We start from the raw sequence: 24,444 nt of genomic DNA on the forward strand, positions 1-24,444 counted from the left end.
CACGAACATAAAAAAAATTCTCTGGAATAAATGGAGACCAACTCTAAGAGATAGTCTGTGCACCCAGCAATAATACATACCCACTTCTGCTTTTTCTTAAATGTGGAGGCTTAATACACAAGCAACTGTATTTACTTATGTAGTACCAAGAAAAATAAATAATAAAAAAATATGGGGAGGATTATTAGACTTTGGTGACTAAAGACTTATGTTAAGGATAACAGAAGCACGAGCAGAAATCCAAAGATGTGTAACATCTAATAAAATTTAGCAACCTATTACCATTCTTGACTAATGAAGCAAAGAAAGTTGAACCTTTCCTCCAAATAACATTAGGTATTTAACCAAACTGTTGAGGTAATATTCTTAATTCTAGCATGATTTGCCAGAAGAGTTTTCATAAATACATTAGACCTTCAGAAACAGCAACTTGAAAAAGATTCAGTTCTTGGCTTATGTGGCACTATTGCAGAGAATTTACTTGAAATTTGTAGCTGGCTGAAAACTGGACATATAGTAAAGAATATGTTTAATAACAACTTTCATTCTTACAACTAATTCTAAGCTCAATAACACTATAAATTTAAAGTATTGAGTTCCAAAAGTTCTTGTAGCTTTGGCCATATGTAAATTCATCATGAACAACAAAATCTAGGAATTCCACAGGATTAGCATATACTTTTTCTCTCACTTCATTATCCAATTCTTCCATATACTCAAGTTCTTGCCTAGCTTCATTACTGAAATAAGAAAATGTTAGTATGTATGTGTGACCTATGGTTCACCTTCCTCAAATGAATTTTAGTATAACCATTAAAACCTACCTTTATATATTCCTGTAACACGTTTAATCATTATTATAAGTGCCAAAAGGAATCATCTTGCTTTATATCTACAGCAAATGGCTAAACTAAATGTCACTTATTTATTAGCATCTACATTGCACTGTCTCCTGTCAGCTTCCTACTCTACTTGTCTGAATCATTTTGCCTTGGGGGGTAAAACATGGGGTATACTACTCATCTGTCATCACAATCTACTGTTATTAAAAAAATAATTTTATGAGAATTAATTTGGCATTTAGTGTGATACCCTGCAAACATCATATTTAACATTCAATTACCCTGTAATACCATTAGATTTTTACCTTATTCCTTTGTATAAATCCATTTCTTTTAACATTCAGAACATAACTATAAAAATGAAGTTTGAAAATACAAATTTAAATCACAACAAAAATTATTTTTCTCTTTTCGTCCCAGTCAACCCACAAATAGACCAAATATTATAAACCATATCATATAATCATTAACTAAGCTTAACCACACCACCGAGTTGACCCTCTTGTATGAGGCTGGCCCAAACGGCTTGTTCTTAGAACTTTAACACTGATGCTATTAATTCTTTTCCTAAATCAACCTAACTTTAACTATCTTAATAACGGAGGGGTAAACTATGGAATAAATTAGGTACACATTTTAAAGTATAATCAGAAATGGACATAATGACCAGAGCCACACAGTTCATAAATGAAATTTCATACCATCTGTCACAGGATAGATTTTGTTATCGAAATAAAACTGTCACTAAAATTGGACTCAAAATGACACTGATGTTACTCAAACCAAGGTTTATCAAAGAATTTTAGTAATACCTGTATGTATTTGAAGGGGAAGAAAATGGTCAGTCATTGTAAGAAATCTCATCATCAAAGAGATTCTGAATGTGAAGGTGATGAATGCTTCATGGGCAAATACAGGGAAACATATGAAAACATGTTTAAAAAACATTATGCAAAGTCTGGATGAGATTTTCATGCTCAGAAAGCAAAACCTTACAATAACGAAATTTGGAATGGAAACTTATCAGCCACTTACTTTCCTAATGACAGCTTACTGGTAAAACAATTTTTAGTCAAGGAATTGCAAGTACAGTTTTGCCTTATATTACATTTGCAATTTTTTTCCTATTTATGTCATTTCATGTATTAAATCTTTTGTATCTTGCCTTTATATTTCCTAAAGTTATCTCAATTTTCACCTTTATATTCCCAGAAATTACCTGGAGACAGCCTGTGTAAGTCAGTAACACGTACGTGAAAAATGTACATAAAACTTCACTGTACATCAAGATCAGAGGTAAGCAATGAAAATCACCTCACGTAAACTTCCAAATAAATGATCCTATCATAACGAAGTGGATATTTAACATTTTGAATCAAGTTACTTGCTATCCTTTGCTTTCATGTTTTTCCATGATTTCATCCACTGTGAAAGGAAAAATAATACATTTCAATTACTGGATTTCTTTTTTCAAAGACATTCTGGGAAGAGAAAACTTCTAACAACTAATACATCTGTATTTTCATTCGAGTGGACTTATATGTTCATATTCATATTCCAGATTTTATCTGCTTATAATATATATAAAAAAATGAAAAAACAAAGAGCTGAACTGCAATCAAATGGAATTTTCCCTCAAATTCAGCCATGTAAGGCTTTCATTTCCTTTCAATAAAGGTTGAGGAAAAGTGGCTTCCAATATTCTGATTTTTCTTTTTTTCTTTAAATTATATACTGTACTTACAAACAAATGGAACAATTACAACTGATGCCCATGCAAACGTTATCAAGTATTATCAAAACACAAAAAATAAAAATAAATAACTAAATAAAATGTATGCAGAACCCATGTAAGAAAATGCATTCAGGTACTAGTGCTTGATGGAAGGAAAATCATTAGTACACCATACTTGGTTTTTTAACCCCAATTGAAACACAGGAGGTTATATACCTGACGACTCACGAAGAATGTAGGGAGAAATTGTCATATTAAATCTAATGAAACAATATGAAACACTCACTTTAAATATATTATAAAAATATAACATTTGAGGAGCAAAAACAAGACTCATATTTTCCCGAGGAGAAGAATAAATACCCTGGCAGTGTTGAACTGAAGCATACAGGCTTTTACCCCACAGGAATCAAACTATAATCAGAACAGGGAAACAAAGAGCTAATTAATGAACTATATGCACCAGTCTAAAACATTTATCCAACCCCACCAAATACAGTGACAAAAAGCACATAATAACAGGTAGGTCAACAAACTAGCCACAATCATTGCAAGTGCCTTTTTCCATACACACACACACCCGCGATCATTGTCTTACAATGTTAGGAATAAGAATGGCATCATAATAAATAATGAACGTAAACTTCTGCATTAGTTCCTCAAAACAGTACACCTTGAAAAACCAGAAACCGATATTCTTCCCCTAATCAGAAGTTCATCTCAGGACTACAGTACTCAGTCTTTGGAAAGGTATGGCTGAAATGTGTTGTGGTGTGAAAAACCAACTGGTTCTGAAACCTCCTATAGTACAGTACATGAATGAAACGAATGCAGAATCACTTCCCCAATGCTACGCCCACGACGAATTGGAATTTGTGAGAGTCGAGTTCTTGGCGAATCACTGAGACTGGATCGCGGGTGTTTTACAAGCTATTTGTGGTCCAAGTGGGTGTCAGGGATTGTGATTGTGTGAGTTTCATTGCCCAAGATCAATCGCAGCCGTTTCATGGTGGGTCTGGGTGATGCTGTGCTATCTCCATCAGTGCTCTCTCCCTCAGAAATGTCAGATCGGCGACGGTGTTCTCGGTGGTGCTTTTTCCTATGACGTCTGTGATGATGATGGTGGTGATGGTGGTTATCAGTTTGATAATCCTGATTTGTAATACCTTCAACTGTCAAAACTTCGTACTCTGGTTCATACGGTACGCCAGAATCCGAAAGATGAGAACCAACTTCTATTACCTCATCTAGAACAGGAGACCTCTTCATGCGTAACTTTAACTTGACCCCACAACGTGTGCTCTTTTCTGGAGTGACAAAAGTAGCTGGTGGGGATGATGGAGTGTAACCTAATAATGGGTGTGGTGGAGATTCACACTGTGGAGATGATCTGCACTCACTAGTTACATTTCTTCCCCACCTACCACACCCAATACCTACTTTGCCAACTCTGAGAGATCCAGGGGTAGTCGAGTCATCCTCCTCTTCAAATTCATAAACATCTTTTGCTGGTGAATGTTTACTCATATCCCTTTCCTCACTCGAAACAGACTGACAGACTATTGCACTGTCCACGTCTTTTAAAGCTGTCTCTTTGCACTTTGAATGTCTGGCCTTTTTACTAAGGGGTTCCAAGGGAACAACGACCGGGTCTTGAACATTACTAGATTGCTGAGGTAAATGAGAAATTGGCAGTGATTGTTCTGATGGTTTGTCAATGTTATTGTTAAGAATATTACTAGAACACTTATCACTTACACTAATATAACTTAAACTAGAATTATCACATTTTTCACCAGGAGGTCTACGAAGTCTACGAAGAGGTGGTCTCCCGCTAACACTTGTACACTGGGAGGCAGCAACATGAGCGACCTTTCTGCCCTGCTGTAGTGTCTCTCCCGTTGCCACCTGGAGACCATCTGTAAGTTTTACTCTACTGAGATCTACAAAACAGTTTGAGCTGGGTGCTGTCTCTTTACTTCCTTCTCTCTGAGCCAATTCTTCTACACTGTCTTGCGGTAAAGCTGTTTGCACTGGTACGTCGCTCACCAACACCCTAGATTCCTCCTTTGGTGGTACTAATCTATCATCTGACGCCGAAGAATCAGGCTCAGTCAATTCTCCTTCTACTGTGTGCAACTCGGTTGGATCTTTGACCTCCTCATTACTAGGATGACTAATATGATCTCTTTGAGTCTGGGCGTTCACAACTTCCGTCATGGCAGTATTTAGCTGACGTCGACTGCGGAGTTTAATACCTTTGACTTTGTGTAGCCCTTCCTGTTTGGAACAATCTTCTATATTAATATCACTGAGGACAGTACCACTCTTAAGAGGTTCATCAGTCGATCCTACACGGCTTCTTGTGTGTGGCCTCTCTTTATTTACATTTTTCATACATTTTGCTGTGCAATCTGTTTTAGATGAGTCCTCATTGTTTTCACTAGTAAACTCAATGTTTTCTTGTGCACTATCTGAACTTGTTCTCCTATTTTTCGCTTTAGGATAGAGTCCATTAAGATGTAAACGTGCTTGTGAACTGGTACGCTTCCCAGTTATTTGGTCAGAACTTTCAGTACTACCATCCGACTTATCAGAATCTTTCGACCCAACCCTAGTCCTAAGCTCACGCCGCACATTTTCACCATTAACCTTGGCTGAGAGATTAACTTTAAGTTTATTATCACCACAGGTTCTTTAAGACTAACAGCTCTTTCACTTTTGGGCTTGTTTGACAATTCTTCCCCATTATTTTCTTGATTGCGTAATCTTTGTCGACTAATCCTCAGCCTCAGGTCAGTTTCCCGGAGTCTGTATCCTTTCTCAGCACCAGTTTCATTTTTCTTGCTAGCAAAAGCCCCTGTTCCTCTCCTGCAACACACAAAAAAAAAGGGCAATTAAACAAGAGAAAAATACTCTTAAATTTTACCAATAGAATTAGGGACGGGGATGGAGTTTGTTTGAAAGATTTGCAACCTTGCAAAATTTTATTATATTCGAGAACCATAGCTTTTTCATCATTATAAACAGCAGACTCTTCTGCCTGAATTTCTCTCTCATCATGACGAAAAAGTATTTTCGTGCAAAATTTACTAAAGAAAATAACTTGTGACCATGATACAGTCTTACCTTTCGCATGTCAGGCATTCACAATATGAGTTATTATCGCCAAAGAAGTCTTCACCATAAAAACAAGTGATTTCCTCTCCCTCCTCAATATCCCTCAAGACTTTAACGCATGCTGTTCCACGTCCAGTAGCCGTAAACTGGGGAGGTAATAAAGAAAATCAATTTCCATTGGCTGAATTGGAGAGAAACCCTTTAGGATGAATTTTTTCAATAAGGGTCCATTCCAATTATGATATTAAAATGTAGTGATAAAACCAAAGATTCTGAACTGTGAACCTTCCCCTTAAAAACCTATAACAAACACTGACAAATTAAATAACAGACACTGAACAATGAAGTTTTTATGGTGTCATTCCAGGATTTGAGAAAATTTGGTCAAAAAGGACTAAGCACAAAAACCCAAAGAGCACTTACTTTACAATTAGCCCGACAATCATGATTAATAAATGCGGCGGGACCTAGCCACAGCTGAGCACAGTTTTTCCTACATGAATACATAACAGAAAAGTCGTTCTTGCCAGGATGAAGCAGTTGCGTCTCTTCCTCTTCACTTAGCTCGGCAATACACCCAACCAGAAATCCAATTTGCTCATTCTTATACCTGCAATAACAAGTCAGTCTATAACCTTTACATTGTTCACCTTTCATTTAAAAACTCTTTTAAGAAAGCCATTGGAGGGTAAAGGAATAGGGTTCAGTAGCATTCTCCAATAATCTTGAATAATTATACAAGTTTAGCTTCCATACCATTAGACAGATTTGACAAGTCTAGGAACTATATATACATATATATTGTATACTATAATCATCAGATCCTTTTTTCCATTCCATTTACTAAAACATTAGCAGCTGCCTTTTATAAACATTTTGACCAGACTTTCCCCCCCCCCCCCCCATAAAAAAAAAAAAAAAAAAAAAAAAAAAAAAAAAAAAAAAAAAAAAAAAAAAAAAAAAAAAAAATTAGTCTGAACCTTTTTGCAAATCTTTTCTATGTGACCTACTTAGTAAATCTTTTCAGTTTCAATATTCATTTTTTCACTGGATTTCTTATATTTCTTGGAAATACAGTGGACTAAGAAGTTGTGCACATTACAGTTGGAGGACTTCAAGCCACCCAGATCGCACAGCATGTCTGTACTCTGGGTTATCATTTTAGCAAGTAATTAAACCATTCAGTCTAATTTCCAACTAACTGGAATAATAACATCTGGAACAAGATCATTTTAAACCCTGAGAGAGAGAGAGAGAGAGAGAGAGAGAGAGAGAGAGAGAGAGAGAGAGAGAGATTGCTTACCACTTCTTAGTTGCACATATCTTTCCTCCAACGCAGCCTTCCATGGAATACCGGTAACATGCCTTGACCACAAACCCACTTTCTTTATCGAATACACGTAAATAGCGAAGCACATGTTCCTGAAAAAGAAAAAATAATTGAAAAAACTAAAATTTTCAAACATCTCAACATTAAGAGACAAAAAAATACCTGACACAAAACATACATATCTGACTTGGGATATTTCCATTGGACACCCGATAAAAAAAAAATTAAATGAGGCATAATTTTTTTACCTGCACTGCCAACTGCAGTTTCTGTGACCTGTGTTTAGCACATGGCATTTAGAAGGGCAGTGGTCACTTCACCGTCTTAATCTTGAACCACCATCTACTTAAAAGACCCATCATGTTCAAGTGCCATTGTAATAGGACAGAACAGAAAGCCACAGTGGAAACAATACAGGAAATGACGGGTCTCAGGCAAAACCATAAACTGGATAAATGACAGATCAAGTCTCCAATTTTGTAACGAAACTAGATATGAGCTGTTGGCAAAATTTTGAACATTTCCTCAAGATACACTGGAACATTCCCTCTATATAAGGATTAGGTCAAACAAGCATGACCAATTTGAAGACGTTAAAACGTGGTACAGTGGACCCCCGTATTAAGAGTTCTCCGGATTCGCGGATTTCTCTCGGGAACGTTTCCCAGCATTATTCACAGAAAATTCGCACATTAACGGTGTTTTTCTATGAGAAATATCAGGATTTTTTTTTTTTTTTTTTTATCAAATTCATCATAAAATGCACTTATTGTGATAAAACTATTAAAAAAAAACAAGTATGAAAATTTAGTGGGTTTTTCTTGAGTTTTAAATAACAAAATTGGCTGTTTTTAGCGTTTTTATAGGGGTTCCAAACATTCATGGGTTCTAACTATTCACGGGGGTGTGTGGGGTAGTACGCACCCCCGCGAATATGGGGGGACCACTGTACTCTCTTTGGTTTATGGGTCATTTCATCGTAAGGATTTGACAAGTTTCACATAGTGACACACTTACACATCCTTTGATGAATGAAATAGTAATTTAGATGTCCACAGTCATCTCCAAAGCAGTGTGTGTGTACTCACAATAATTCATGTGCAAAAATAAATAAATAGAAGCAAAAACAAACATACCTTGAATGCTGCTTGCACAGCCTTGTTTTTTGTTATGAAAAACGTCCAAGGCATCCAGTCTCCTGATACAAGCTGCTTGAAAGCCTTCTCGTAATCTTGGTGTACAATGAAGTCTTCAATAATTGTTCGGAGTTCATCTTTACTACCTCGAAGTGGTCTATACCTGTGATGGAAAAGATGGTTACATGAACAAATATTTTAATAACCAATACAATTCTAAGGCATGCTAGTGACCATCAAAATGACCAAAGAATTTCCTAACTCCAAAATGAATTTTCTAAGAATACGAGCCACCAGTGGCAGAGGGACAATGATGGAAAGTACCAAATGTTTGTTTGTTTTGTTTGTTTGTATGGTGCTTTTACGTTGCATGGAACCAGTGGTTATTCAGAGTGAACTTCTCCGGAAATACACATTTCTCACTCCTCAATGGAATGGCCGAGAATTGAACCCCCAACCACCGAGGTAGGACACTAATACCATACCAACCACCCCACTGAGGCGCTTACCAAATGAACTGGCTAAGGTGATGGTGAATAAAGATTCTGACTTGGATAAAAAGTGGGAAATGTATCAATGCACTGATTCTTTGGAACTTAAAAATATGTATTGTGTGGCCATTTGACAGTAAAGATTATTAAATGCGACTGTCAAGGCAAGGTCTTCCAGAAACAAGAAAATGAAAAAAGCAACTATCACTAGGAGGAATGTATCATTAATATCACAAGATAGTGCTGGTAAAAATACTTTTGTGAGATTATGAACAAGAAATATGAGGGGAATTACTTGAATGAACACAATGTCTAAAAGATATAATCAAACCTTAGGAAATGGAAAGCAAGTGATAGGGCACAGTACAATAACATGTATGCTATCATAGGCTGTCAATAAGTATATAATAACTAGAGAATAAAAACAATCACTACAGACCTTTCCCAGTTTGTCAAGTGCAATTACAGCACTGTACTAAGTAAATACTCAATACACAAGAAATTGTTCTTACCTTACGTTCATCTTGTGGGTTGCAAATCCTAAGTACTGATCCAGTACTAGGGCTGTGGCTAAATCATCAATGTCAGAGAGCTCTTTGGGGGTCATGCCGCAGCCTGTGGTTGCAGTGCCCCCACCACGCATTAACCGACCCCCTTGAGCCACCACCATTTTGATCACACTGTCACTGTAAAAATACAAATAATCAAAATTAGATTAAGAATTTATACCAACAAATATCAATGTCAAAAAATGATGAATAAGTATGAAGGTAATTTCTTTCAAAACTAAAGGTAAAAATCATAATTAAAATAGTGAAATCAATAAGTCTTGCCCTAGTTCCACAGAGAAATTGCTTTTATGGTGGAATATATATTAAGGTACAAAGCTGACAGACCAGTGGTGAGAATTTGGGTGTGGACAGTGAGTTTCCTGCAGACAAAATTGGCCCACATTCCCTTCTTGGAGGACTAAACCTAAGGTTTCTCAACACATGAACCTACTAAAAGAATTAGGGAGGGAAAATTAATGGTTAAAGAAACAGTGCTTTCAGTATAGACTGTTTTAAGCTGACCTTGAAAGACAAATACTTCAACCAACTGTTGCCACAGTGTCCAGCGGCAGCAGGGAAGAACAACTGCTAGTCTCACCATTCTCCTTCCTTCTTCCATCTAGAATGCAGTGCACACAACTGGAATTTGGAATGGGTCTAGCCTCTACCCGAACCTGATACTAAAGGTGTAGCCAACCCTTAAGACTTGGTAGTCATAGTCCAAAGGTACCAATGGAAACCAAAGTGCAATCACCTCTACCCTCAAACCTAGAACTGTTAATGGAAACAAGTTTGAAGAAAAACCAGAACCAAGTTTGAGAGAACAAACCTATTCAAAAGGCCAGACAGATGATCAGCCTCCTACCCCATCGACTTCTGTGCAGTTAGGAATCGAATGTAGAAGCCAGAAGACTGGTACTCCGTGACTTCTAGTGAGTGTGTTTGCCAGACGACTACTACTCTATGACTTACAGTGCATTCTTCTTCTTCACTGTCTTAACCTTTACTGATAGGGTCAAAGTTTTGGGTGAAGACAAAAGGCAGGCCAGTAGGCAGATCAGTTGGTGAGAGAGGGATGACGGTTTAAAGGACTGAATCTTCCCTGAACCTAAATTGCAGGCGCAACCAGCTCAAATGACTTGGATACTGCTCCTCATAAAGTTCGGGAGGACCTGAGGGGTACAACAGTGGACTGCAAGTATCCAGGCACTCAGAAAGCCTATTCTCCGCTACAAACTGCCTTAACTCTACTCTCCGAAAAGAGTAAAAGGAAGTTCAATATTGATCCATATTGAGAGTTAAGGCTATTGTCGTCTGAAATTTGTTCTGACGATAAGTGTGCTATACACTACATATATCAAGGCTTCTCAAGAGTTACACTGGTTAGAGTTACAGTCAGCAGCCTTCCTTTTGGCACGTAAAATGTACTGCGATCTGAGGAAGTTATGCTGTCAAGCCATGATGCAGCCTGCAAAGAGGCTGGACAATAACTCCACGATTTCTGGCTCTTCTGCAAGGAGGGAAGCAACTTATGCATCTAGTCTCTTGAGGTATATCTATCAAATTATCCACCAATAACTCATATTCTAACTTCACAAAAATGTTCTGCCAGCTTTGTTTGTTTGTTTCTATGGTGTTTTTACGTTGCATGGAACCAGAGGTTACTCGGCAACGGGACCAATGGCTTTACGTGACTTCCGAACCACGTCGAGAGTGAACTTCTATCGTGTTCTCGCTGCAAATACGAGGAAGTGAATACATTACTGTTTTGAAGGTGTTCCATCATTTCTTGGAAAATGTTAACCCATTGTTGCACACAAACCATTCACATGCACTGAGAAACTTTTGTTTTGGTTATGTAATTACTTTACAATTCTCCCATTTCCACCACTTAATAGTACATACATATGGGTATGTGAATATGTGTAAAACAAGGGTCTTGTGTATAGTAAAAGTAAATAGAAGTGAAATAATTTACTTCACTATTTTCCAAATGAAGATGCAGATTTCATCCTTTCTATTGGTAACTGCTCACATACTAAAGGCAATGAAGGGAAAAAACTGGCGATATGTAATGAACTATTAGGGGGACATTGGGAATAAGCTTATTCTTTCAAATTATACCTCAACATACTGAGGTACGAATGGTAAGGGGGACATAAAGGTGGCTACTTGCCAAAGTGTGCACCATTAACCTCAGATATGTTCCTATATTTCACTTTTATGACTTGATGGTGCTCTAGGTAAGGTTAGATGGGGTCTCAGGAACTAGTGTAAGTTAGAATGCATCCTTCTAGATTAGTTTATGATTCATGATGCCCTAATCCAGGATAGGTGGGGGAATCTATGGGCTCAGCTACAACCTAGCACCGAAGTTAGAAGAGCTAAGGTTACGATGTATCCCTGTAATTTATGCTACGATCCCTTAAGTTAGGTTAGGAAATGTAACAACAGGATACAATCAAGTGCAGTAGGTCCTTGACTTACAGAGGGGGACCTGTTCCAGAGCCGCACCATAAGTTGATTTCTGAAGTAGGTTGTGTTTCGTCATTATTGGAGCTGTAAAATGCCGTTAAGGGTGGCAAAAAAAGAGCCTTAAGAACAAATCGGTAGAAAGTCTGTGTCACGAACTATGGTGGGGTATCCGTTCCAGTGCCACACTAAGTTGATTTCTGAACAAATGTTGTGTTTCGCCAATATCAGCGCTGTAACTTGATGCAACATTACGTTACAGAACTGAAAAAGCCTCAACAATGAGCTGCTTTACTGATACTGTTGGTATGTATGTAATCCATGAAACACCTTTGTTCCTTGTCAGGTTATCTTACAATTTTTGCATTTCAAGAGCAATTTGTGTTGTGATTCACTTACTTTCGATACCCATCACCCTCCCCCCCAAAAAACCACCAACTATGGACCACAAAACTACATAGAAGCCAGGGAAAACAAAAATTGCAGTAAGGGGTTTGCATGACAATTCTAAGGCCTCTTTCACACCATGCGGTTTGACACCGAGCCCACACCGTGCCAATAAAAACCGCATGATGTGAAGAGGTGTATTGGACATGTAAGTCGACAGTCACTGTCGACGGTGCGGCCCGCTCCAGTCCAGTGGGGCACTGCAATGCAATGAGGTGCCGCAGTAGTGAAATAACACTACCGTGTTGGTGTAAAAGCTTCATTAGATTATCAGTTGAGAGTACCATGATGCTTGCGGTACGGTTTCAAACGGCATGGTGTAAAAGAGGCCTAAGGAAGAGCTCTGCACAGATACTATTTATCAAATATTTTTGACTGGATAATAAAGAAAAAGTGTGCATGTGATGCAATATAGGTGAGATGACTAGAAAAATTTACTGAAAAAATTTGGAAAATTTCCTCTTTTGTTTACGTTATACAGAAAAGCTCCAAGGGTCACCGATTTAGTATACAAGCCCTTGGGGATTAATATAAGAAAAAAAAATGAAAAAGGGAAATCTCTCATTATTTTAATAAACTTCCCACATAACAATATTTGATATGCATCATCTCTTTGCTGAGCTTTCCAATCATTTACACCAACAACAAATGATATATGTGGTGAAAAATTCAAAAGTTGGAATAAAACGGTTTATTTCGTTCAAGTAAGGCCAGACCAAACAGGTGGACACAAACTGGTGCTACTTTGGCTTGTCATCTAAGTGCAAACTACTCCGAGGTACTAGTACTAAACACGCAGAAGTGCCCTGGGATGCAGTGTTGAGTACTACCCCCTCTGGAATCAAAGTACTATAGGCAGTCCCAGGTTAATGGCGATCCGGATTTATGGGGCTTGTCTAACACCATAACAGGCCGTGTTTTGATAATCGGTGCCATAAGGTACTGATAATAAGTTATGATGCTATAACATACCTAACAGAGGCACCATTAATTGCAGTTTCAGTTAATGGTGGTCCTCGCTTATCAGCACCTCGCCGACAAACGGGGACTGCCTTTATTATGTAAGTAAACCCATTTCTGTATTGTATGGTCAACAAATTATAGTGATAAACAATATCTTCATGCGAGTCTATTATACATTTACCACAGTGTTTAGTACTACCACATCAGTAAGTGATGCATAGATAACAAGCCAAAGTAAAATCAAAGTAAAATCAAAATATTCTCCTGGTAAACCTTAATTTGGCACAACTTCACCTGTACATGATTTACAGCTGGTGGAAAAGAATAAGGCCTTAAAATCGACAAAGAAACAACCTGCCTAATGTCAAATTTCATTAAAATATTTCGGAAATAACCACTGCGGAGAAACAGAAAGCATGTCTACATTAAAACAAATACAATAACAACTGGTCACCTTATGTTTCGGAGTATATTACCTTTATGCTGGCCTCCACCAAGGGTATTAGGTAAATATTTATGCTACATTTCTGTTCATTACAAAGCTGGTGTAATGTTGGTTTTTCTCAGTGTCCTTAGTGAATATGAGTTTCACTTCAATCAGAAATAGGGTAAACAACAGAGTGGACTGGCCAACTCACTGACTACCGCGGTTTTGGCCACCCTCCGAAAAAGTACTACTTGAACACGTCCAGACACCAGAGATGGTCATCAGTCATGAGTTGTTGGTGGTGATAGCAGGAGCTCAAGACCTCTACTCCTTTGGAAGTAAATATTTTCTCCAAAATTAGAAATTAAGGCCATATTTTAAGATTTAAACAGAGGGTAATGAAAAGTGTGGCCAACGCAGTGCACAATACCCCAAAACGCTTTCAAAGTTTTTACTTTCAACTCCAAATATTTTGAAGATTGACGACATCTCAAAGTTTGCGGAGTCGCTTGTGTCAACAAACTTTCCATTTCCTGTGCTAAATCCGCACACCACTTGTACCCATAGACGCTGGGGCACTTTCATCACAACAATCATAACCAGGACTTCTAACCAGTACTTATCCAAGGGGACTACGGCATTCTTTGCGGCGTTTTGCACTCTTCAATTGTTTATGTGTTGTCAATTGGTATGTGTTTCTAAACTGTGTATAAGACTTACACAAAACCGGGGAAATAAGTGAAATTAGCGTATCTATTTGTAGTATATATACATATTACAGCAATTTTATCATTACTGCATTACTATGACAACTAGAATTGATGGAAACAGTTTGTAAATGCATCGGCATATGTGTGAAGCTCCACTAGATTGGCAACGATGAGTCATTTTTCGTCGTGTCGTCTCCTTGTAAGTATACATCAGAAATATTTTTAATTTTTCGTGGTTAATTCGGTTCCAAAAAGGGATAATAGACATTAATTAAATGAACATTTTGAAGTAAAGTTAAACTAAATAATGAGTAAAGTAAACAATTAAGGGAATAAAGCTTTGCACCTCATAAACAGTGTAGTCGTCTGCTGCTTGTAACTGTGTTTGCAGAGTGAGTGCTTAGGAACCAGGAACAGCAACATGGTTCAAGTGCAATTTGGAGTGAACTAAGACCAAAATGTGTATAATTACAAGCACTATGGAGTTTCAGTTGTGATGGCAGTAAGGATAAAACCATCGATTACAATGTAAAAATGAATTCAGTTCAAACCATGACCCCGGGAATAAAAAGTTTCATACTTTCACTACTATAGGCAACAAAATGTTGTTTTATTGTACTGATTACAACTGCAATCTTGAGTAAGATGAATAAATGTTACATATATACGCTGACATTGTTCAAATGAGTGGTGGGAAGGCTGGGAAAGATGGTGGATTGTCTGTGGTTAGAATGGCCAGCCACGCAGTTGCCGCCATATTGGATTTAAAAACTGCCTTGAAAACATATTTTACGAAGAGCGTCACATGCCTATTTTAGTTCGTATGGGGCTTTCATATATCACATTATGTTGACGAAACCTCAATCTTCTGAATGGTATTTAGCTTAAATTTGTAATTGTATTCTTGTTTCACCGATTAAATATTGAGTGAATAAGGCCTGGGCAGCGCGATGACGATGGATCGTCTGCGGTTGTTTACCCTATTTAGCCACTATTAACCCCCAACATCTAAAGGTAAAAGGGCCCACATGAGGAACTAGTAAAATCTAACATAAAACCAAAAGCACTTTTGAAATTTGTTTTAATGCATGCTTTGACCACCTCCGGACACTCATTTTGTTGCATAGCCTATGGCCTTAAATCACACCTGATCTAACCTAACATAGGGCACCAGGTCTTTACCCTAGTAGTTAGCAAGTCATTTTCAAACACACAAACGTCACACACATTTAAAGTACGTCAGAAACATTTAAAGTACGTGTTAAAACATAAGAAAATTATATTCACTTATATTATTAGGCAGAGTAGGAAGAGTAGGTGTTGTTATCTTCACCTCCTAGCAAAAACTTCCAAAGTATAAAAATTCCCCAATGTGCTCTAAACCACCCGAAAGTAACTTACCTGGTTCATTTATGTAATTTTGACGATCGACAATTTATTCCACAACAAGTAAAATTTTCCAACAATACTAAGCTCGATGCTACGTGTTGTGGGGAGGGACCTCCCTTGCCAAGTCAGGTTAGGAAGGTAAGCTCTGATTAGGCTGGACACAACACACTGGGATAGGTTAGGTTAAGGTTGTTTTGGTTAGGTCATAGAGCCCGGCCTGGTCTCAATGGAAATCTAGGTAATTCTACAGAATAGTAACGCACGGACTGCAAGGAACGCAACCGCGGATAATAAGACATCCACTAGGGATTGGGGCATCCAATGTATTTCGCCGTGTTTAGTACTGGCCCCCGGGGGTTAATTACAGTCGTCTGAATAAATATTACTTAAAATTCTTGTTCAGGAGGTAAAACTGCACAGAAAAACCGCAACTGCCATAGTCTAGGCCACTGCAGAATAGTACCCTAGATCTACCGAAATCTAGTGCCGCCAATCTGTTTTCAACATTGCGTTACTGGGGGGAGGGGGACCATCTCCTACCCCCAGGGTAAAGTCAGGTTAGGTAGGTAAGGTGTGAATGGTCAGGACATAGGTAGCATTCTAGAAAAGGTTAGGTTTGGCCCATTCTCAGTCAGATTTCCACCACCCGTCTTCCTATTCTGCAGCTGCTCCTTATGTTCAAGTCCAAGGTAAAACTATTCCAGTTGCACGGCATGATTCCTGCCAGTTGCCAACCAGGACAGGTTACCACCTTTTAGGGGGCTTCGCCCCTTGGCCAGGTCAGGGCATGTTGCCCTAAGTTAGGTTAGGTAGGTATGATCTGGGTAACCTGGCGGATACACCCCATTTCATCACCAAGAAAAGTCCATTGTGAAATCTGTTTCGTCACCATTAATCCAGCTTTCCTTAGACAGCAATAGTACACCTCCAACATTTTATTTTTTTATATCTCTTTGGTTGTACATCAATATTCACTAATCAGGGCATACAGTGCAATTTTTATGGGTTTAGCACTCCACTGAAATTGTGCTTCATTGTAAGACAAGCGTAATAAACTGCTGATCTGATAAACTGTTTGGGTAGTTTGCATATCTGTGGTAAGCAGTTACAGCTCCTATCCAAGTACCCAGTTGATCTTAACCCTAAGGCTAATGCGCGCAGCGAAACAATACCTTTGGCCAAGAATATCTAAATACACGGATAAGGCACGAAGCACCGTTCCACCACATTCTTACTGACAGCACACATTAGCAAGAAAATCGACAGTCCATGGATATTCACTCACTCCACTGTCATCCAAAACAATAATTTCAAGAGTCAGTTTGACCGACATTTTAATACTGTTGCATTAATATTTTTGGTTGTGGTGACGAAACTGGTTAAGAAATTGGGGATCAGGCCGCACAACTAAAGTTTTACCATGAGACATAGATACTTGATATCTAGGCTATTGATTTGTTCATTTTTTTTTTCCAATACTTAGTAAGTAAACTCTTCTGTATTACAATTTCCTTTTACCTTCTCTTACTTCTTTCCAATGAACGCTTGAATTTCAAGTCAATGGCCCAGTGGGATTGTTCCTTATGAATAGAGTTCATTTTGAATTACAACAATAACTTGACTTTCCTAGCCTGACCTCACAAGGGCAATTGTGCATTGACAGAGTTGACCCAAGTACAATAAGGACTGCGAGAGAAATAGACACAGATGAGAAGTGCAATTGCTCTGTATGGCTTCACAGTGTAAACAAAGAACGTTTACGAAACATCAACCTATCACATCCCTGTTACAGGCAATTTTTGACAATTTTTTGCAATTTGGAACACTGCCTTGAATTTTGGCTTTTATGTAAAACCTTTAAATAGGAAGGTGCTTCTGCCAAGTTATAGGGTAAAATACTGAATGGCCAACTAGCGACCACCCCTATCATAGCATGACCATCTTCCCAAAAATCGGAAATTATGGCATTAGGGTAAAACATCACGGACGACCAACCCCTATCACGCTGGACGGGTCTTATTCACTCGATATTTAATTGGTGAAACAAGAATACAATTACAACTCTAACCATACCATTCAAAAGATTGAAGTTTCGTCAACATAATGTGATATATGAAAGCCCCATACGAACTCAAATAAGCATGTGACGCTCTTCGTAAAATATGTTTTCAAGGCAGTTTTGAAATCCAATATGGCGGCTACCGTGTGGATGGAAGGGTCTGGTCACTGATGGACACCATCTTTCCCAGCCTTCCCAGCACTCATTTGAACAGTGTTAGCGTATATATTTAACGTTTATTGATCTTACTCAAGATTGCAGTTGTAATCAGCACAATAAAACATTTTGTTGCCTATATTAGTGAAAGTATGAAACTTGTTATTCCCGGGGTCATGGTTTGAACTAAATTAATTTTTACCTTGTAATCGGTGGTTTTTATCCTTACTGCCATCACAACTGAAACTCCACAGGAAGGACAGGGATGGCGGTGTAGGGGGGGAGGGTAGGTGGAGCTTTTTACGCGTGTTCGTATCCATTTCTGGATAATGGAGTTTTTGTCTCTTGGTACAAGGACAAGTGTCGTTATTCTTTACGATTAGTGATTCACGATATCCTTATAAATTGCGGCACTGGGTGTAATGCACTATTGCAAAATCTCGTTCTGATAAGAGTGTTCGTTACATAAATATTGCCAAAAAAACGTGCTTGCACTGTCTCTGAAACCCATAGTAGACATGCTGCTTAGTTGTCAATCAAGTTTTTTGTATGCAAGTATTTTTTACAAGCTGGCTATTGAATAAATTTGTATTTTTCTCAATCAAAACATATGCCTCTCAATGCTAACTTTCCTTTCTTTTACGACTTTCTGGTCATTGCAAATTCGGCCCCATGATTTCTTATGGTGCGAAAACAGACAAGAGGCCCAGGGACCGAAAACGATTGCGTCACACTACGGCGATAATCCGGCAGTAAAAAAACCTCATTTATCCAAAAAGTAAATAATAAAGATATATATGCGCAATGCGATTATAACAATTACATGAATAGCTGATAACAATCTGCATGAATAACTGGTAAACTTTTCTGCAAGAAAGTTGAGTATAGGAATTCATTTACAATAGGTACGAAAGTCAAGATGTTGTGACGTCATAATACAGGACTTAAAAGAACGTTCTAATTCCAAAAAATTATTACTTAAATTTGAGTCAGAATCGAGTTACTTTTTCAATAACGAATATTTTCAAATTAATCATCATAAATATATATGTAAAATACCGATGTTTTACTATTTATTTAAAAAATTATCTAAGTGCACGCTTCGTCGTCGTCTTCTACCAAAACACTTGTTTACTTAAAAACATACTGGTAAGGGACCAAGTTCCAATTGTTGTGATGAAAGTGCCCCAGCGTCTGTGGGTACAAGTGGTGAGCAGATTTATCACAGGAAATGGGAAGTTTGTTGACACAAGCAACTCCATAAACATCGAGATGGCGTCAATCTTCTAAGTTACCTAATCGTAAGTAAAAATTTTGGAAGCGTTTTGGTGAGATTTCCACTGCCGTGGACACCCTTTTCACTAGCCTCTGTTTAAATCTTAAAATTTGGCCTTAATTTCTAACTTTGGAGAAAATACTTACTTCAAAAGGAGAGTAGAGGTCTTTAGCTCCGTTTCTCACCAACAAGAAGTCGCGACTGATGCCCATCTCCAGTGTCAGGACGCGTTACAATATACTTTTTCGGAGGGTAGCATGCATTGATCATTGTTGGCCAGCTGCAGGCCATGCGGTGTTTTACCCTATAGGGTAAAATACCGAATGGCCACCTGGCGACCACCCCTATCATAGCACAACCACCTTCCCAAAAATTGGAAATTATGGCATTAATTTATGACTTGGGAGGAAAAAACCTTACTTCGAGAGGAAGGTAGAGGTCTCGAGGTGTTGCCTCGACAAACGCTGGCTCTTGACTAATGTCTATCCCAGGTTACAAGACGTGTTGAAAGTACTTTTTCGGGAAGGTGGTCACGCTACGGTAGAGGCCGCCCATTCAGTATTTTGAATTATGTATTTCCGTAAAAATTTAAACAATGGATAAGTTTTCAATTTAGAAAACTGATGATACTACTTTCAATCTTGATTGTTTCAATATCTGAGATTTTGGAATATTTCTGCTTCCTTATGAACCCAACTAGTATAACGACTGAACCACAGTACACATGTATGCCCCACCCCTCAAAGACTAAGGTAGGTTAGGTAGACACATTAGCCCATCTGCAAAAATGAAATTAAGGCCTATGCTAACCTTGTTTTTTTTATATATGAGAAATAAGAAATTTAATGGGCTAGGCGTTCGTCTTCTGAATAGCCCAACAGTACAGAGGTACTTCAGCTAACGGCCATGAGCAGCCTATGAACAAGAGACAGACAATTCTTTGTCACGTCAGTCACATTGATTTCTTTGTCAAACAAGCCCCCACTCTGCTTAGAATTACGTCTTCTGGCAATTCGTTCGTCGTTAAGATTAATTTCCCTTCGCCTTGCTTTGACAGCTGTCTGTCTGCTTAGGGTCGCCCCTCGGGCGAGTGCCGTCCATTAAAGAGAAAAAAAGAAGTGCAGAAGGCGAGTCGAATCGGATTTACGATGGTTTGAATAATTCCTCGACATTATTCACACCGTTTCGAGGTGCGAACGACTGCGTGAAAAGCGCCCACCAGCCAAAATTACGTAAAAACACAGGAGGGTCCTTTTTCCTCCCCATCAGCTGATGGTGATCTTAAGGAGACGACAAACGATGGGACCCACACACCCACTCCTCCTCTCCGACGCCTTTCGGGCCCCCAACACCCTATTCCACTCCGTTTTGGGCGGACCGACACACCCGCCGGGGAACACACGGGCTTTTTCGCACACCCCTCTTCGCACAGGTCCTGCCAAAAAGCGACTCTAAGGCCAAGGACGTCCCGCGGGTGCAACAAACTCTATGGCCCTCCTGAGCGGAATTTTGTTTTCTGGACAACTTTCCCCCACCTCCATTTCTCTCGCAATTTTCGGGGTCTTACCGCTCTCCTGGATCCTCTTCCGGCCGATATGAGTCTCAACGAGTTACTTGCGAACACGTCCATACACTTTTAGTTTTCCATAATGGCAGTACAGAGTGATATTTCCACGAATTTACATTTTTCATGCACAGAGAAAAGTGAATCTATAGAGACATCATGGCTGACTATTTGATGTAGCAGGGGGGCCAACCTTCGTCAGAAATCGTAGCTGCAAACCTAACAAATTTTGATGTTCAATAAAGTTGTCGTAGAATGTATGCTGATAATAGTGTATTCATTGTAAATTACACTTGGGAATGCAGATAAATGCACTGGAAGATTGGAACATTTTGTGTCTAAGGATTTTCACCTGTTTATGAAGTATCACCTGAATGCAGGTGCATAAATTAGCAACGAGTAAAGCTAGATGTATTCACTTTTATACATAAGTTAATAATATTTTCCCTTTACAAAATACTATGTAATGTGGGAAAAAATCCCATTCATCATTATTCACAAATGAATAACCTCAATATGTTGGTATGTCTGAAGAGACGAGAGCCGCACTACGCAGTATTGGTGCGCTATTACTCCCAGGCTTAAACCCCTGTTTTACATGGAAAATTACCAGTTGACATTTCATACAATTATATGATTCCTTTTCCTACACTTTATCATAACTTTTGACTATTAAGAAGTATCGTATGCTACTTTGAACGTCAAAAAGACTTTGAGGAATAGTGACGTAAGGTAGATGACCGCACTACTTTTATTGGCGGATAGCCATAGGTTGTAATAAACAAATGAATTTTCCGGACCAAGAGATCCTAATACAATAAGGGGTGAATTTTATAAGTCCAGGAAATCATAAATCAGTGAAACTCTTCATTTATACCGAAATCATAGCATACTATGATGACAGTGAGTTGTCACGCTGGGTAGTAGACGGACTTTCTAGCCGATATTTAAATGTGCTCAATACGTCAAGCACAATTTTACAGCAGGTGAAAGGGAAGATATTATTTTAGGGTTTTATAATGACTCGAGTGAGAAAGAATCAAATAAATATATTGAAAGCGTATTGTGTAACGACAAAGGAAAGTAACACTTTGTCAAGTACCTTTGTCAAACAATGTTTTTTTTTTTCTTTTATCTAAGCAGGGAAATTCGTTTAAACTGAAGCAATATCACTTTAAGAAAATTTTTATACATTTTATCCAACAAGATTTAAAACACGAGAAACGCAATGCTTTTTCTTGTCGTTCAAGGAAAATTTTGAAGCAGCTGTGCTAAACTTCCGTCTTTTCATGATCAATGAGAAACCGGCTGACAGATTTTTTTCCTAGTTGAAAATGAAAGCACACACACATACACAAACACAATTTATAATTAGCTCAGCAATTAGCAGATTCCCTTGACAATGAATGACTCCAGAGGAAATGAAACAAGACAAAGAATGGTAGTACCACATGCTTAGGACAAAGGTCAGTGCCTCTTACTATAAGACAAAAGGTCAGTAGACTACATGTTCACATCTAGAGTCATGGGTATTGAAGGGGGTCGTTGCCCTAAACCTAGAGGATACCCTGACCAGCAGTGGGAAATCGTTGAATGTTGGCGAAATTCAGATCAGAAGGGGGCGGATTCACGAGAATGAATATGTATACGAGTTATGGGTAGAAAAGTAACGTACCTAGATTTACACGCAACTTGAATGGTCACAATTTACTTACCAGCTAACGAGCTACGTCAACCAAAGGATGTAGTGTGTAATTACATGGAACAGGTATAAAGGGTAAAAAGGTAGTTCAGCTCTTAATTACGTGGTATTTGCGAGTCACAAAGAGCAAAAAACACCTTCCTGCAAGTTCCTGGTTCAGAGAGCAGCATCTCTCTCTCTCTCTCTCTCTCTCTCTCTCTCTCTCTCTCTCAACAATTTTAGTGATTTCTGTAATGGCTTCTATTCTACAAGGAAAGAGGATGAACAGCTAGAGAAGCAATATGAAGCCACAAATAACATTGTAAACAAGTTAACAAACTACCTAAGGAAACGTACTACTCGGTCCAAGGTGCGACAATTTAACTTAATTGCTAATTTAGCTGAATATCGGTCGATAAAATGGTAAAAATTTCTCACCAGAACAGCAAGAAAACTATATATGTTGCAAGTATAGGCCTAAGGACCATGCCCTCTCGGATGGTGTTAACGTGGCTTCAGAAAGACGGCAAACAGCCAGTAGCCAAGAATAATTTTCAGATTATTGCTTACAAATCAAAGACACAAGGGTATTGAACCTGTCGCCACCATTTCACCAAATATTATATCAATTAATATACGAGCTAGGGTCAGATTTCACTCTTTCCACCTTGGCACCGTTTTCAGCCTAAACTCAAACACCTTTAAAAAACACATACCACACTTGTAATTCATCAACTATTACTTCTTCAGCATCTACATAGAACTACATCTATAGGCTGACTCCAGATGATGGCCTCCGTCTTCTGTTTACTCACATATATATAGTCTCACAAGACATATCTGTGGCATCAGGCCGTCTATGACACCACATTTTAGAGTTCAGGTCGTGATATCCAACACAGGATAGACAGAAGGACTGTCATCATCGGCAGAACTCTAGCTTAAACTTTCTCCTCTTATGGTACAAACCCACCATAGTGATTCCATCAGTGTTTTTTTTTTTTTTTTTTTTTTTTTTCTTGGACTCTTCTCTCGCCCTGCTCCAGTTAAGTAGCCTTTGTCAACAAAAAGGCCATTGCTGCCCGCCCCTACCCGCTAGAATCTTGATCACTGGCAGGGAACTTTGGAGTTTGGATTACTAAACTGCCGAGCGGCTACCATGGAGTCCAGCAAGTTAGCAACACCCTCTGATAGTTTTCTAAAGGCTTGTCCACACTTAGACATACATACATATGTATGTATGTATGTATGTATGTATGTATGTATGTATGTATGTATGTATGTATGTATGTATGTATGTATGTATGTATGTATGTATGTATGTACAAAGTTACAGCCACGAAGGAAAATTGTATGTATGGATGTATCTATCTATTTTCAATTCCGCCAGAAGCAAGTCAGCATGACGCTCCTTTTCCTAAAAACTTCCTTTTACCCATCTCTTATTCTTTCTCGTATCCCTCCTCGAGTATATTAAAATAGCCAAGCAGAACACAAGAGGCTACTGCACCGATTAGCTTTCTGACGTCAACTGAACTCTTGACTGTGGACAGGAAACAATTTTTCCTTGTATGAACAGGTCTTTAAGAGCACAAGCTTGCAACGTGGTCTACTTCAACACGCTGAAAGCAAATTACTTTGTTTTTTGGGACTTTTGGCTCTTCAATTCTTCAGCATGTGCAGTCCATTGTATGTGAATCACCCATAAATATCTACGGAATCACCTACCCTTGAACGTTTGCCCCTCCCCTTTTCACCAAATTATTTCTTCTTTTAATAGAGTAAGCTGTCTCATCACTAGGCTCATGTATGTCCATTTTCAGGTAACTGCAGCGAGAACCTGTTTTCCTGAGGTCATCATCCTAGGCCTAGCCATCAACTCACAGAAATGGATTCAATCTTAAGCACCTGCCGCAATGCTACTGATATTTGATCGAGGAAACCATCCACAAACTCTTCCTTTACAAATTAACATGCCTGACTATCATCGGATATAGACGATTGTTTCGCCATTTTGAAAATTGTCCAAAAGGTAATGCACACTGACTCAAGTTATGATGATTGCCCAATTACTGCAGTTAAGGACTTTTTAAAG

The 24,444-nt window shown here is 38.5% G+C and overlaps 1 protein-coding gene across 1 annotated transcript; it reads right to left on the bottom strand.

The window, feature by feature from the left end:
- Positions 1-2,853: 2,853 nt before the first annotated feature.
- LOC135217898 (uncharacterized) lies at positions 2,854-23,351 on the bottom strand. Its single transcript, XM_064253935.1, is given in 8 exon segments — positions 2,854-5,267; positions 5,270-5,448; positions 5,707-5,843; positions 6,121-6,307; positions 7,001-7,119; positions 8,164-8,326; positions 9,167-9,340; positions 23,323-23,351. Coding segments are annotated over 8 exon segments (2,733 nt in total). The 5' UTR covers positions 23,337-23,351; the 3' UTR covers positions 2,854-3,507.
- Positions 23,352-24,444: the final 1,093 nt, after the last annotated feature.

This window comes from Macrobrachium nipponense, chromosome 9, assembly GCF_015104395.2.
Source record: "Macrobrachium nipponense isolate FS-2020 chromosome 9, ASM1510439v2, whole genome shotgun sequence".
Taxonomy (NCBI): Eukaryota; Metazoa; Arthropoda; class Malacostraca; order Decapoda; family Palaemonidae; genus Macrobrachium; species Macrobrachium nipponense.